General features: G+C 39.2%; 1 protein-coding gene across 4 annotated transcripts in view; it reads left to right on the top strand.

Moving 5' to 3' along the window:
• Nucleotides 1-15,369, top strand: part of SSBP2 (single stranded DNA binding protein 2) — a 191,555-nt gene that overhangs the window by 33,761 nt on the left and 142,425 nt on the right. For all 4 annotated transcript variants that reach the window (XM_055698283.1, XM_055698281.1, XM_055698284.1 and 1 more), the window contains exons 2-3: nt 9,851-9,923; nt 14,173-14,234. In XM_055698283.1, the coding sequence (XP_055554258.1) occupies nt 9,851-9,923; nt 14,173-14,234 (135 nt within the window). The remainder of the gene's footprint in view (nt 1-9,850; nt 9,924-14,172; nt 14,235-15,369) is intronic.

Consider the following 15,369-nt stretch of genomic DNA (forward strand, 5'->3'; position numbering starts at 1 on the left):
TGCCAACCTCCAAGTACAGAGTTTGTTCTTAACAGAGTTTAAAAACCTAACAGGAGGAGGCAGTGAGTGGGAAGGAGTGATACAATCTTTATTTGACTAATTATCTGCAACTGGGTTTAACTGTGATGTGCTGTAAAAGAAGGGGAGGTGGGGGCGGGTGGGAATCCGGCTGACATTAATCAGGGCTCTCACAAAGGAAACCAGCAGTGTGAGACCTCCAGCCTGTCAGTGGTACTCATCGGGGTCCTCCTCTTCCACTTGTGCACTTCGTATTTCCACAAGTGAGATTCTAATCTAGTGTCTCACCCTGCAGCCTTGAAGAGAGGACTTTAGGTTTCAGTAGCAGTGATTCCTGGTAATCTTCAATGTTCTGGACCCACCCACTGTATTTAATAAGACATTAAATCTATACTCTGTGGGAAGAGCTGGGAAAGCTGCTATTGAAAACGTGGGTTCGTCTGGGAGCCAAATACTCAGAAATACTGTTTTCTTCATATGAATGAAAATCAAATTACATGATGTTTGATTTGTGGGACAGCTGGGCGTTGCATGTCCAGTCAGTGCGGATCTGAGACAAGTCTAACTCATCCTTGGGGAGCTACAGTCGTGCTTCCCCTTCCTTCTCAGCCTTGTCCTGGTGCTGCTGTGATCAGGGGACGTCTTCCTGCCTCAAGGTAGGCAGCTGCTTTAGGAACAGCTGTAATATTTTAAGATACTATTACTCCACTGCATGGAGCTATTACTACAACAGCGCCATGGTAACCCCTCGCTGGCATCTGTGCAAGGTAAGATGTGGCTGCAGTTGCTGCTGGAGCTGATCAGAGGTGGCCTGGCTGGCCCTGCACTGAGGCAGGCTGCCAGCACCTCCAGTACTCTGTAGTGCATCTCACTGTGGGGTGGAGGCACTTAGACACCTGAAAGACCACCACAAACTGCTGAAGCCGGTAGCACCTCTAACTCTTGTAGCTTGAAAAGGTATCATCTGCCTGTGCTGTAGGTGAGCAGTGCTGAAGCACCAGTTGTACAGCAGCAATATTGTCAGCAGCCTGTGCGTGCTACCAAGGCGCTGGATAGGAGCCAGTCACTGTTTTTCTGTTGGTGTATAAAATACAAATGTCTTTTTTTCTTCATACAAGATTTTAAAACATTTCAGTCAGTGGCGGATTTTGCAAATTAAGTTATCTTTCGAGTACAGTGGGTGACAAGTGGCAAATGGTGAGCAGTGGAACCTGGTGTTTGCAGTGCCCTGGGTCAGTGTCAGCCTGGTTTCTGCTGATACAGGGTTTTAAAGCAACCTTTTGTCATATGTAAAAGGAGTTTGAAGTCTACAAGGAAATGTCGTATACTACCTGCTCATGCTGTGGTATAACTTTATATATAAAAATGCTTTAAAGTTTGCATTTTGCTAAGGACCATGTCTGTGCTACGCTCTACCAGTGACTCTCCGTACAGTAATAGCTCTATGCTGCTAGCTCTGCTTACTGTCAGGGCAGGATGCATTGCATTAAACTCATTAACTATAGCAAATTATAAACCGGGGGAAAAAAATAGGTAAAAACCTGTTAATATCCCATTGGAAGCAGCAGGGAAGACCACGGTTAGCACCTTTATTATCAGGAAGAGGTGGAATCTCATGCATTTTTATGAAAGTCTCTATCTTACACTTTAAAGTGTGTTTTGTCATGAAACTATTTTTTTAGCTGCCGTTTAGTATGTTTTATAGTTATGGTAAGTTGGATAGTTTATATGGTTTAAGCCCAAGAAACTACTTAGAGGTTACCTTAAAAAATACATACATTTTCATAAAATACGAAATTCAAGATTCTAGCTGGCAGAAGGAATTGACAGTGCAGGCAGAGCTGTGTTAGCAAGTCCAGGACTGCCAAAATAAGCATTCCAGCTTCTTGCTGCTCCTGTGTGGCTGCTGTTGCCCTTGGTAGGCTGCTTCAGCTCACTCATCGAGCAGAAAACTGTTCACTTTTTTTGGTTGGGTTAATTTTCTAATCCCTTAGCTGGGAAGGGGAGAAGAAATGAGAGAGTACTTAGAAGAGGATGGGTTTGGTCCCCGGTGTCAGTGGGGTGTTGGGTGAATTCAGCCTTCTTTTTCTGTTTTGTTTGGGAGGGAATTGGCGTATTTCAGTGTAAATAGCTTGCCCTCAATGAGGAGCAAAAAGGACAAAGGCCGCATGAGCAGCAGATTGGCTTTGCATTGGACAACCCTGAGAATTACATGATAAAGGCGTTTTACTGCCTCTGTCTCTGCAGGTCGCCAGAGCACGAAAAGAGCTTGTCTTGCTTCCTCTGTCACCAGGTGCAGGGGATAAAGAAGGGGAGACCATCTTTCAGCCCGCATAGACAGCAAAGAACTGTCTGTAATGTGACTTCAAGGAATGATATATCCAAATGGTTCAGCTTTCTAGGCTGGTGACATCAGGCTGGGGGAGGCAGGAAGGGGGAGAGGCGGCTACAGGAACAGGATCTGTTAAGCAGAGGTAAATGGCACCTGAGCAGGCTGGAGGCATAGAGCACAGGGAAGCTCCATAAACACTGAAAATACAAAGTGAATTAATTTCAGGATGTTTCAGTCTTCATTTGTATTTGTCATTTTCAAATGAAAGTAAGGCAATGAAGATTGCAGCTGCTGATACATTTGTGATATTCATCAGCTTTCACATAGGAATATTGTGGGAATAATGCTGTAGCTCTAGTGGCCCAAGAGAACTAAGGTTTGCAGGAGGGTATATTATTTTGTTACACAAGCAAATATGGCTGCAAAAATACAGACAAACTTTCAGGTGCATAATCCTTACTTCTTTCTTAACCATGGCCTAGGAAGGCTGTGAAATTCTACTGAAAATCTTGTGAAGGAATGTATGTGCAGAACACAGGTGCAAGAAGGACAAAAGTGGGTTTTTTTGTAGGCGGGTTTGTTTGTTTGTTTGTTTTAAAACCTAGAGGTCATCAAGAAAATCTACCTTTTGATGAAGTATTTGGAAATCAGTGGAAATTATCCCATTCAAGATGAAGTCTACTGAAGAGTGTTGTAATTTTGCAGTACTTTGAATCAGTAGTAATTTCTACGAGCTGAGACCCAAGACAAAAATTGGTATGAAATTCAACCAGAGTCAAATGAAAGTAAAGTGGGGAACGCTCTGCAGTGTGATGTGTTAGCACAAACCAAGACATCCTTAGCAGATGAAAATATGTAAAATCATACCGTTAAGTATGGTGGTGCACACCACCACAGCACCTATCTGTGATCTTTTGAAAAAGCTCAGTGGATACTGGATAACTCCTAATGTTTGGTTATATACTGGTGCACAAGTTAACGTGTTGTTGGAAGTAGTTATGCTGGTGCTTGAACTCTACAGGAGGTTTGGAAGTAAGAGCATGTGAAATTAGAACACAAAGAATATGTGAGTTGCAAGTGTACAGATAAACTGAAAAAAAAGCCCTGCCATAATTTCTAAAAGAGGCAAAGGGCACTTAACTGGGTTACCACTGTTTTTAACACTTGAGGCAGTATATATAATCAAGAGGATGGTGACCAGACTTAACAAGGCATACTTGCAGCCAGGCAATCAAGTGGAAGAGAGACCAGAGGTGGGTCTACCTGCCCAGAATCACGGTAGGAGAAGGCTTCTGCTATCTGTAAAACTGGAATAAACAAGGGGAAGGATCAATGTATTCAGAAAGTACCGTTAGCCTAAAAGAAGGCACTGAGGCCACTGTTCATTATAGCACCATGTATAAGGTGCAGATATTTAGGTGCATACAAGGAGAATGTTTTCTGCTGTCTACAGCGAGAGGAAGAAATAAATGGACATGAATCATATTGAATACATACCCTTTATGTTGCCTGTGTTTGCAGGGCTGTGATGGGAGCTCTCAGAAAAGGCAGTGCACATAGCTGAACAAACATAGAGTTATCTCCTTTGGGACATACAGTTTCCGCAGACCATGTTTGGGTTTCATTTAATACCCAGGTATTTCTAAGAAAACTGATCACATTGTTGATAGAATACAGAGCACAAACATTAACAAAGATTATGTTTTGAGCTGGAAAAAACCCAGTAGACTGGCATAAAAAGAGCAGTCTGCTGGCCTCAAGCTAAACAAACCAACATGTAAATTATATGTAGGTGAAGCAGCATGCTCGGGAGAGCTGACGTGCTGTGGGTGCACATGCAGATAAATGTAATGTCGAGGCCGTTGTTAAATGTACCTGCCTAAGCAGATGAAAAAAGCATAGCTAAATTCTTGAGTATAGCTCAGGTTTGATGCTGGATCCGGATTGATCTTCCCAGTTTTCCAGGAAGCTGGGCGGAGGTACGCACCAGTTGCCTCGGCCGAGTTTGGCTTTGCGCACCAAAGCACTTCTGCACCTAGCATGGCCCGTGTGGTCTCTTGTCCCGGTCCTCTCTTACCATGAATAACTGACGGCAGATGGAATTACCTAAATCTCAGATGAGATGTATAGGAAACGATTATATGTATGTACATATGTATATATGAAAAAATGTATTAAAATTTACAGGGGAAAATTATATTAGCTTATAAACATATAAGGGAGGGAGAGAGGGACGGAGGGAGGAATATGACTGTCAGTATGATCAGATAGCAGTCAAAGGGTAGTTCGGCATACATGTCTTTTAAAAATATGAAACTTTCTAAAAAAATAGTTAGCTGTCCTTAGTTGAAACTTAGAAAAACTAGCTCGCCGTCAAGAGCTACAGAGCAGTTTTTAAAATACTGATCTGATTGATGGATTCAAGAAAATTTGTTCAAGAAACTTCAAATTTGAGACGCTTTTAGCTGTTGTATTATATTTAAAATATGGATCCAGCACTACTTTCTCCTGTTCCAGAGAATGAGGTTTATATTTTGGATATTAAATTAGTGAGATTCCTAGGAGTCTCTGGATTTGAAGTGAAGTCTATATACCTTTACGAAACAAACAAACAAAAAAAACGCTGCTTCTCTGTATAGGTCTAAGAAGTGATTCTAGAATACTACAAGTCTCCTGAAACAGAGGAACATTTAGGATCTTTTCTATGGAGCTACTTTTACGTGTTGCTCAGCTGTTTTGCTCTTCTTCGCACAAAGTAAAAATTATGTATGGATATTGATTTACTGGGTTTCGTTGTGTTTTTTAGTTATTATTTAAAAAAACAAAAGTTAACTGGATGGTGTGTCATATGCAGAATTTTCCATACATTAATAGTTTTAAAAAATTGAGTCTTAGCAATCCAAAAATGCTAGATCTATATTGGTGATGCTTAGGTCTGGAACATTCCTGTTATAGGTAATTATTTAAAATTTTTTTTATAGCATCTAGCATCAGATGTTAACAGTATAATATCTGTTGCAGGCAGAGGAGGTGGTAGCATCTAGGGACATTTCTGTGATGTGCAGTCGTTCACCATTGTAGATTTTGTGGCGATGAGGCAGCAATTGCTTATCATAGCGGTAGGCTGACTGTCAGTGCTGCAGAAGGCCGGTACGGTACCCAGACTGTGCGTTGACACGCTGCCAGGGCTGGGGAGCTGCAGGCTCTTGCTCCATCACATTGATTTTACAGCTTTCTGGATAATGGTTATACGCCACTGTACCCACAGTGAAATTACATACATTTTTAGTTATGACATGTGGCTAATAAAACAATGAGAGCAACTGCCCTTCTTCTCAACTGCATGAAGCTGTGTGCAATCGTTGCCTGCTTCTGGCAGGTTTACTGGGCAGCTTTCAAGAGAAAGCAGAAGCAATTCCGTACTGTTCTAAGCCCAGCTTTTGAAGTTCATGGAAGAATGTAACCATCCTCCTTTTGCTCTTTGTCTCCTTAGAAATAACAATAAACCAAACTTGGTACTTGAAGTTCAGACTTAGATGAAGAGACAGAAACTTTCTCAGTACATGTTGTCCTATGTAATGGAACAAAGATACTACTCTTTTACCCTGTATAGACAAGTTGTCTTCTGAAAGACTTTTTGATAATAACTTATCTTTAGAAATATCTGTATAAATAAATATCTGTATAAATACAGGCCTGTGTTCATCTGAGCAGAGATTGAGTACCCTGCATACAGTCAGTGAAGCTTGCTGGGGTTCAGCAGGGAGTGTGACTCAGTACCCAAGCTGCTGTGCACCTGGTGCTTTTGCATTTTCACTGCCTTGAATGGGAAGTTGGGTTAAGATTAATCTTTTGACTTGGAACTGGGGAAGTTTACCACCTCGTTTTCATCAGTGGAGATACTGCTGCAAAGCTTTGGTTGCAATTTCTGATTAAGCTAATTTCGTCTTCCCACCTTAACCTGTAAGAAGTTTGTTTCTACAGCACAGTTAGAGTGATTACTGTTTATTACCTGTTAATATTCTGATAACTGGTTGACTAGAACCACTTAAATGGTTCTTCCTTTGGAGTTCAGTAGATACTTGCAGGATATATGAATGCATTGTCCAATTAGAGCAGAAACTTCTGGCAAAATGCACCAGGTTGGCAAAATGAGCACTGTAGCAGTAAGAGCTAGACAGTAACTTTTTTTTAATTTTTATTTTTATTTTTTCAGATAGAGTTAATATATCACGAGGCCATAGGTGAATGTGTGTTGTAATCATCTTGGTGGGGAGGGGGGAACTCCGGCCTGTGGCATATCTTAACAAAAATCACTTCAGCGCTGTCACAAATTGATTTGAAATATTTCTTCCTCACATTACTGATGGGATGTCAACAAGTATGCAAATGTGAAAATTTGACATATGTCTCCTTGCTGCTTTTACATGGTTTCTCACACCAGTTTAATGAGTAAAAACTGTTGCTTAAAATGCCACTTCAGATCCAAGTCCTTTGGTGTTGAAGACCATCTCAGTATTATCTGCTTAATCTTCCGCTGAGATGTTACGTAGTTTATTAATTTGTTGATTTTACGTACTTGTACTGTAGCCTAATTTTTATCTTATTCTAGTCCTAGGCTGTAGTTAAAGTTTGTGTTATCTGTTAATGCTCCTTGTTATACAGTGTCGCTTCTTTTTTGGGTTTCTTTGCTGTCTTTCCTCAGAGCATCAGTTTCCACTTTTGCTGCAATTAACACAGTAAAACATTAGTATCTTCCTTTTGATCTCTGTGGTAAACGCATTTATTTCTGAATGAAGCTATAATGTTGTTAACTTCTGTGAAGACTTCTTGACAGCGTAATAACTAGGGATGGACTAGTGATTTAGATCTAATAAGACCCAATCAGGTTATTTTGTGTTGTGCCTTCTGTTTCACATCTGTTTGTGGAAGGTGGTCCCAGCTTTCCTGTCACAGAAGCCAGGCAGTCCCCCTGCCAGCATGGTCCTGCTCTTCATTTATCACAGCTGGATCAACTTGGAATCCTAAACCAGGGATTTTTAAATTCTTTTTCTGAAATCTGCCATGTTTACCTCCTCCACTTAATAAACACAGTTGTTGCACCATTTCTTTTCACTGCTAGTATGTTTAGACCAAGATGTAATAACGCATGTCAAAGATTTGGAGATCTTGTTACAGTTTTAATTACACTCAATTAACACATCCCGTGCATTTAAGTCAAAATCTGAGGGTTATCTTTTTCACAGCGTTGAAATATCTTTGTTTTCTTGGACCAGCAAAGACAGGCACAGGGTAGCAATGTTGACTTGTGCTGGAGCATGGCTGTGTGTGCCGTGTTTTGCAGGTAGACTCCACGAGTCCTGGGATGAGACTTACAAATCTGTCTCAATATTAAAGTATTGCGCTGTCAGTTTGAGTATCATGGTGCAGTATTTGCTAAAGCTTTCAATAGATGGCAGACCTATGGAGGTTGTGAGCCTGCAGTAAAATCCTGGGTTTTGTGCTGTTTCACTTTCCTTTGTGGGGCAGAAAGGATATGATCACGCAAATCCCTTTATCTGGACGGCAGGCTTCATGTTTTGATAAGAACAAAAATGGGAATCTTGGAAGACAGATGAGATACTTCAGAGTGTTACTGGGTATTCGAGTCATCTAGGCTGCTGTAAAAAAGTCCTTCCTCTCCGTCTTCTGTGTCTTAGTGTCTTAGATTTTGTCTAAAACCATTTATTGCTTAAAAATCAATGATAGTTGAACTGGGAAGAATTAAGTCAACAAGATGTGACTACTTTTTTTTTTTTTTTTTTTTTTTACGTGTGCAATTGTGCAAAAGCACAACTGATGAGAGGATGAGAGGCTAGGGAGTATGTGGTCCTCTCTTTCTCCACAGTACTTAGAAAGGCACATATCCCTGTGTCCTCTCTGAGCTGCTTTCAATTAAGCGCTGGATCATACTGTGCTCCATTAGAAGAAACAAGTGCTTTCTGCTTAGCACACTGAGCTCTTCGTTTGTTGATATGGCACATTACAAACTAGTAAGTAACTTTTGGAAAATACTGGAATTAAAAAGTGCATACAGCCCTTCTCAAGTTTCAAACTAAAACTAGTCACTTGAATGATGCTTGAATATAAATATTTTTTTTTTAATTTAAGGAAAAAAAGTACATTTTTGCTTTAGAAGTTGGAGAGACAGTCAAGTAGTGTGTATTGCATCTACAAACATCTGGTGCAAACGATTTTTATGGAATGCCAGTCCTAGATTTTAAAATCTCACACTTAATAGGTTATTGTAATAATTACTACTCTGTCAGTGCCATGATGACAGTTATCGTGTCTAATATCGCATAACATTTTGAACAGTAACAGGAAAATAGATATTCTTTGCTTCTACATTTTTGAATATGAATAGTAAAATGTTTCAGGTAAAAATAGTGGTGTATTGCTAAATGCATGCAAATACATTTTACTTCTTAAAAACAGCTAGCAAATTTAAAAGAGGCACAGCCTGACTTTCTTTTCTCTTCTTGAACTGAAATGTTTTATAGACAATTTCCAGGCATTATTATTAAATCATCCTTTTAAATGAGCTTTCATTTTGAAAGACTTGAAACACGCAGACAGGCGGGAGCCTCTCTGGAGAGTCAGCTGAGCAGTAGGAAGTGTTACTTCTTTGTTTTTCTAATTCACATCTTGTCTACGTAGCCTGTATCAATAGGAATTGGTTGTTGTCGCTGCTCCCCTGTTTTGGGAAGTGGAACAGGCCTTCCTAGCCCAAGTTGTGGTGGGTAGTCATTTGGGGAATGAGTCCTCTTTCTGCAGTGAGATCCTTATTCCAGCTCTTTGGACTTGGTTGGAGATGTGCCTGGGTGCTGAAGATCAGGTTTTGGGAAGCTCCTTCGGGAGCTGTGACAGTCGTTTGTAGCTCTGTTGTCATCGGAGCTCCTAGATGCACAAGTCTGAATGAATCTGAAAATCTGTTTGCACTCTGCTTGAGAGATGCGGTTGGACTGCATGCCATGGATGGATGCTGGGATTTTCCAGATGCAGCCCAGAGTCTGCATGTTCTTTGAATAAACACAGGCTATTGTTCAAGTGTGCTAACAACTTGACACATTCCACGTGTAAAAAATACCATCTGGAAAAATAATCAGTGTTGCTTTACAAATATGTTGTATGTACAGTATAGAGTGGGCAAATACAGAGCAGCAGTAGGTCGGTTGTTACCTCACTGGGCACTTGTCCAGATATTTAAAATATTGACATTAAGTAATTTTGGGCTTTAATAATACTCAGTTAATTACTATTTAAACACGTCTGCTCAGATTGACCTACATGTCTAGTTTAAAAATTCTGGTATAGGTAATAGATCTGACATGTTCAGTGTATAGTGGTTTGTGAAGGGCGATAGAGTGCACCTCAAATTTCTAATAATCCTTTGTTTCTGAAGAAGAGGACCAAACAAATGCACAATACTAAATATTGTCATTTCTGTTTATTTTTCAGATTAGCACTGTACGTATATGAATATCTGCTCCATGTAGGAGCACAGAAATCAGCCCAGACATTTTTATCAGAGGTATGTTTCCCCATCCTTTTTTTCCTTACACAACTCTCCAGTGTGTGCAAGTGAAATAAATATACATTGGTCTAGAGTAAACAGCAGTGACAACTGTGACTATCTGTTGATCAGCATATATTTCTGATTCTGTGGAAGCCAGTTTGCCATGTTATTTAACATGCCTTTGCGTAACTATTTTTGCTGTGGTTTGTTATTCCTCTTCTGTGATTTACTGCCACACCGGGGAAAGATTAATCTGTTTTCTGTAATAAATGTGCATGTTAGAGAATGCATCAACGGTACTCTTTTTTGATGACCGTCTAACTTATTGTTGATAACTCCAATTGTGAATTATATACTTTTCCAAAATACACAGTGATCATGTATTTTACATCCTACTGTCATATGCTTGCAGTTCTTGTTTTCTTAAGTACTGCTGATCTCCCTTTGTATTCTCATTATGCTTCTAACCACTTCTTTTCATCTGGCTAATCCATTATGACTACAACCATTTAGGTCCTGTTTCTTAAATGCTTTCAACTGCTAGTGGAATTCTTCCCTATACAAAATAGTTACTGTTTTTCATAGTCTTTGAAAGACTTTGTATACCTCTTTTGCAGATTGAGGTAAATTATGTCTCCTCCACCATTTTACATTACTCTGGGATACAAAAATACCTGCATTCCAAACATATTGAAGTCTTTTGGATTTATTATTGTCTTTAGTCTTTCTTTGATGAGAACATTTAAGATAATTGTAACAGTTGAATAGTGAGCAGAAGTGAGGAAAAAAATAGGCAAGATTTGTACTAGGTAAATTTACTGCTTCAATTGATACTCCCTCCAAAACCTAATAATGTTACTATGCTGGTGATGACATTTTGGAGGTGAGAGAGCAGGGTATGAGAACCCGGAGCATTGTTTGTGATGCTTTAGAAAATTCCCATAGTGGAGATATGGAAAAGGGGTAGAATTGCCATAGTATCAGTTTCTGTTTATACTAAAGTATGTTTTTGACAATTGTTTTTTCTCTTTGGTAAAGCAATGGAAAAATAAGAGAAAATAATGGAGAGTATCATTTCGGCTTTCCCAAAACAGCTGTCATTTTAAATAATACACTGCACAAGATTCATTTTGCTTATTTTGTTTTTATGATAAATTTGTAAAATGAGGAGTTGGCAGCAGTATAACTAGTATGACATTTGGGTTTCTAGAAAACATTCGATATAGGGACTTGAAGCTTAGCTTTTAAAACTAATTCAGTCTTGGGTTACAGAGAAACTCTCCGGTCTGAATGAATGTAATATGAGAATACATAAAATCTTTCAAATTGAGACTCATACTAGCCAAAAGTTGGTAAACTCAGACCAAGGACAAAATAATGACTGTTATGAAGTGTCTGTTACATTTCACACAAAGCCGTGAATTTATTTACCTCATTCATTAGCAGTGCAGAAGGGTAAATACTATGCTGACAGTACTTGTGAATGGTTCTATCTGACACCAGAGGCGTTATCACTGATATGGAGAACCCTGAAAAAAATTGTATGTGGGCAGACAGGTTCAGCTTGAGAAAATGGTACAATAATATGGCTTGGAGGAAATAAACTAAGATACACAAGTTAAATGGCAAGGATAAAAGCACAAACAGCTCTTTACAATGGTAAACCACAAACAGCTGTACCCTGACTCTGTACCCAACGTGAATGAAAACAAGAGAACAGCAGTTGAGAGAAGTGCTAAAAATGTCTTCTGGCAAATTTCTGATCTAATGAAAGTTACAACTGGCTCAAGGCTGTTAAGAAACAACTGCCCTGTCACAGTGAGCTTGTTGTGAGAGTACTTAAGGTGGAGGAAACACCCAGGTTACACAGGAGGAAATTTGTGTTGGTGTGGTTGCTCCTTAAGAAGCATGGCTGTTTGGGTTCAGTACCCTCTCTACAGTTTGGGTGGATTTTGTTAAAGATGAAATAGCTGGGAGTGTAGCTCTAAAACTGCATGCTGGGGTGTAAAAGTAGTAAGCATATGTAGTCTGAGCTATATAGCAGTTAGTGGTATCTATATATGTATAAATGACAAAGGTTAGGAGTCCTTCCTTAAAGATTTGCCAGGGAACATGGCTAAGAGTAATGGGACAAAACTAAGAAAAGGAAAATGCAAGCTTTGGATATCATGGAATCCACTCTGCTACTAAATAACTTAGAGGTGGCTGTCCCAAGTATTGCTATTATTTTTGTAATTCTTTGCGTCTAGTTTGAATTTCACAGAACTGATGCACCAGGCAAAGAGCTGGAGAACCTGTGCTGTGAGGAAAGACTGGAGGAGTTCAGGTTTTTTCTTCCTGGGGAAGAGAAGGCTGGGGGTACTCATCACAGTGTTCCAGTACTTAAAGGGTGGCTATAAAGAAGGCAGAGCTTGCCCCTTTGTAAGGGAAAAAAGGGCTTTTGAAACTTTTCAGAGGTGCTGTGTATTCTTGGTGATAACACGAGTCCTTCCAGGCCATTCCCAGTGCATATGAGGAGCAGTCATGCCTCAGAGGAGTCTATTTGAAGAGTCTGTAATAACTTTGTAGTAGCTTTGGCTTTTATTTATGTTTTTAATTTTTATTAATATTTTTACCTGCTAGCAGTTAAGCAGAAGCTTTTTAAAAGATGCTTTTTGTATCTTAACTACTGTTACATCGTGATGGCGTGGTTAAGCGTCGTGCAGTTGGTTCATTCTGCCAGCTTGACCAGAAGTGATAATGCCTCGAGGTTACCTTTTAAAAATAATTTTTAAATAGCAAAACTATTTTTGAGTAGTTGTATTTGTATAATACATCGAAATTATGCTAGGTTACTTTGTATGGAGTGCGAAGAACATTTTTAGGTGTATGAACTACATAGTCTTCTCCTGCAGGCTATTGACAGAACTTGTACCTGCTTAAATTTTTTAAGAATTGGATGTGGAAATCAAGTTGGATTCAAGAATCAACGTTTTAGTCTCTTTTGGAAAATGCCAGCTTTACCAATGCCTCTGGCAGTATGAACACTGTATCTAACTTTTATAGTAAGCTTTTATGTACTTTTATATATATATCTATCTTTAAATGCCTTTTATATTAAGGCTGTTTAAGCATTTCTCTGAAATAATCCTATTTTTGTCAGCCATTGCTTCTGTCTTAAGAGCAGAATATGGTTTGTGTTTAAACATTTTTATTTTTTTTTTAAACAAAATTGGACAGGAAATAGTGCTGTGTGTAGTTGTAACTGGAGGAATTTGGAGTGCATGCAACGCCCTAGTTTCCACCCAGTTTTAACAGGAGACATTCTTCTGTAGTGTTATGTGGATTTCTGCAGTACCTCCAGTTACTTGCAACAGAGCTCCTTAAGCAGTTACACAGGCTTTATTCTAGTCCAAACTGTTTAATTTTGTAGTTAAGGACAAACTAATGACTGTAGCATTAATAAAACAGTTGTGTGATTGTAGTGAAGATACAATATTAGGGAAGTACTGCAGTGAGACAGAACGCCGTCACTGTGCATTATGTTGTCTAACCGGTGATCAACAAGGAAGGTGTGAAGTAGAGGGTAGGAGTTCTTAAACTCTGCATTTCCTTTGAAAAGAGTGTTAAACAAACCAGGCTTCCTAGGTGGGAAAGAAGCCACAGCCAGTGTGGCTGTTCAGGAGAGGCTGCCATCACAGACAAACCGAGCCAAACCAGCATTACGTTTTCACTGCGTGGTGGGAGACTGGGTTATAACTGATGCTGTTTGTAGTTGCCACATCACCTCTAACAGCAAAGCGCTCCTTGAGGATTATAAAACACGGGCTGGCGTTGGTTGGGAAGGAAGACTGCCACCTGCTGAATCAGTAAAATTAGTTCTGTGTCTCCTCTGTTTCCTTCAGTGCAAATTGGAAACTCTTTTAGATCATTTTAAGGGTACTTCTCAACACTTTGATTTTTTGATCATGCATTTTTGACCTTAAAATAATGCATACCTTAGTGGTGAAGTGATACAAAATATGTCGTTTATAAAATTGTATTCAAAATCTAAAAAAATTAATATTCAAAAACATGTGTTTTTAGAATAAGAAAAGCTTACTTTAAGTACCAGCTATATTAATAGGTTTAATAAAGTAATATGGCCACCAAGATTGATGATGATAAAGCCATTCATAACTACAAAATCTTTTCTTCTCTTTTTGCTGTCTGCATGAATTATGTAACACTCTTTACTCACAATGATCACAAAAATACACTCCTCGTTTTTATTGTTTCGTTTTAGATAAGATGGGAAAAAAACATCACACTGGGGGAGCCCCCAGGATTTTTGCATTCCTGGTGGTGGTAAGTATCGATTTTCTTTTCCTCTTATTTTCTTGACACGTTGATTGCTAGTTCCAGCAGCTGGAAGCAAGAAATTCGGGTGAACATTGTAAAGGGATGTTAGAATGAGGATCAAGAACCATTTTCTTGTTAAGGAATGAAAAAAAGGGAAAATTAGATACAGAAAAAGATACCGATATTAGACACAGGAAAACAAATATTGCATAGTGCATTGATAAGAAGACCCCTCTGAGTGAAGGTGGCCCGCATTTTTTCTTCACCATCTTCCAGTAAACTCTGCATTTAAGAGAACATTCTACATATCTTAAATAATTGCATTTGGAAAAAAACAAACCAGTATGTATAGAGACTATAAATGTGAGCATCCTCAGTCTACAGTTGACATTCTAGTCACAGGAACGGCATGTAAAAGTAATTAGCTGAACTCAGGCTACCAGCCTTTTTGAGAGGCAGCATGCATTAGTATGGGCTTGGTGCTGCAGTGTCTACATTTACACAGTTTCTGTCATCTCAGAAGATGGTAAACATGGGCTTGACTTGTAATTTTTTATGCATGATACCATTTGCTTATATATACTGTTGTGCAGAGACACATTTGTGTGTGTAGAATTCCCAAGGAGAAAGGAGTGCTCGAAGTCATTGCTGTTTAACCGTGGTATTTATTAGTTGTCACGTGAGTTGAATAGATCCACTATGGCTGTTTTTGAAAGAATACAAAATCACAGTGGTTATGTCCGACTGTACGAGAGGAGTACAAGAATTTACAGCTTTTGAAGTCCCATCCTAACCCAGGTGATTTGTACAGCTGCATGGAAGGTGACATATTCTTCAGTGACCCTTCTCACATAGCTTTTAGCTATGTGATGGAAGCCTGGCAAGAAGAACATGTCCCTTGTATCTCTTGATGTCTACATTATCCTTAATTTTGATTGTCTGCAGCAGAGTGCTCAAATAGCCCACAATTCCTGATCATGGTGTGGGACTAAGTTACAAAAGGATTAAGTCTAAAACAATGAAGAAACGCTATGAAACTAACACATTTTATTCTTTTGATTGTTCTAGCATACACATAATTTCATTTCAGAAACTTTGTGTTATAACTCTAGTTGAAATGGGCTGGGGGGAAGGCTGATGG

The sequence above is a fragment of the Falco cherrug genome, chromosome Z (genome assembly GCF_023634085.1).
Source record: "Falco cherrug isolate bFalChe1 chromosome Z, bFalChe1.pri, whole genome shotgun sequence".
In the NCBI taxonomy this organism is placed as follows: Eukaryota; Metazoa; Chordata; class Aves; order Falconiformes; family Falconidae; genus Falco; species Falco cherrug.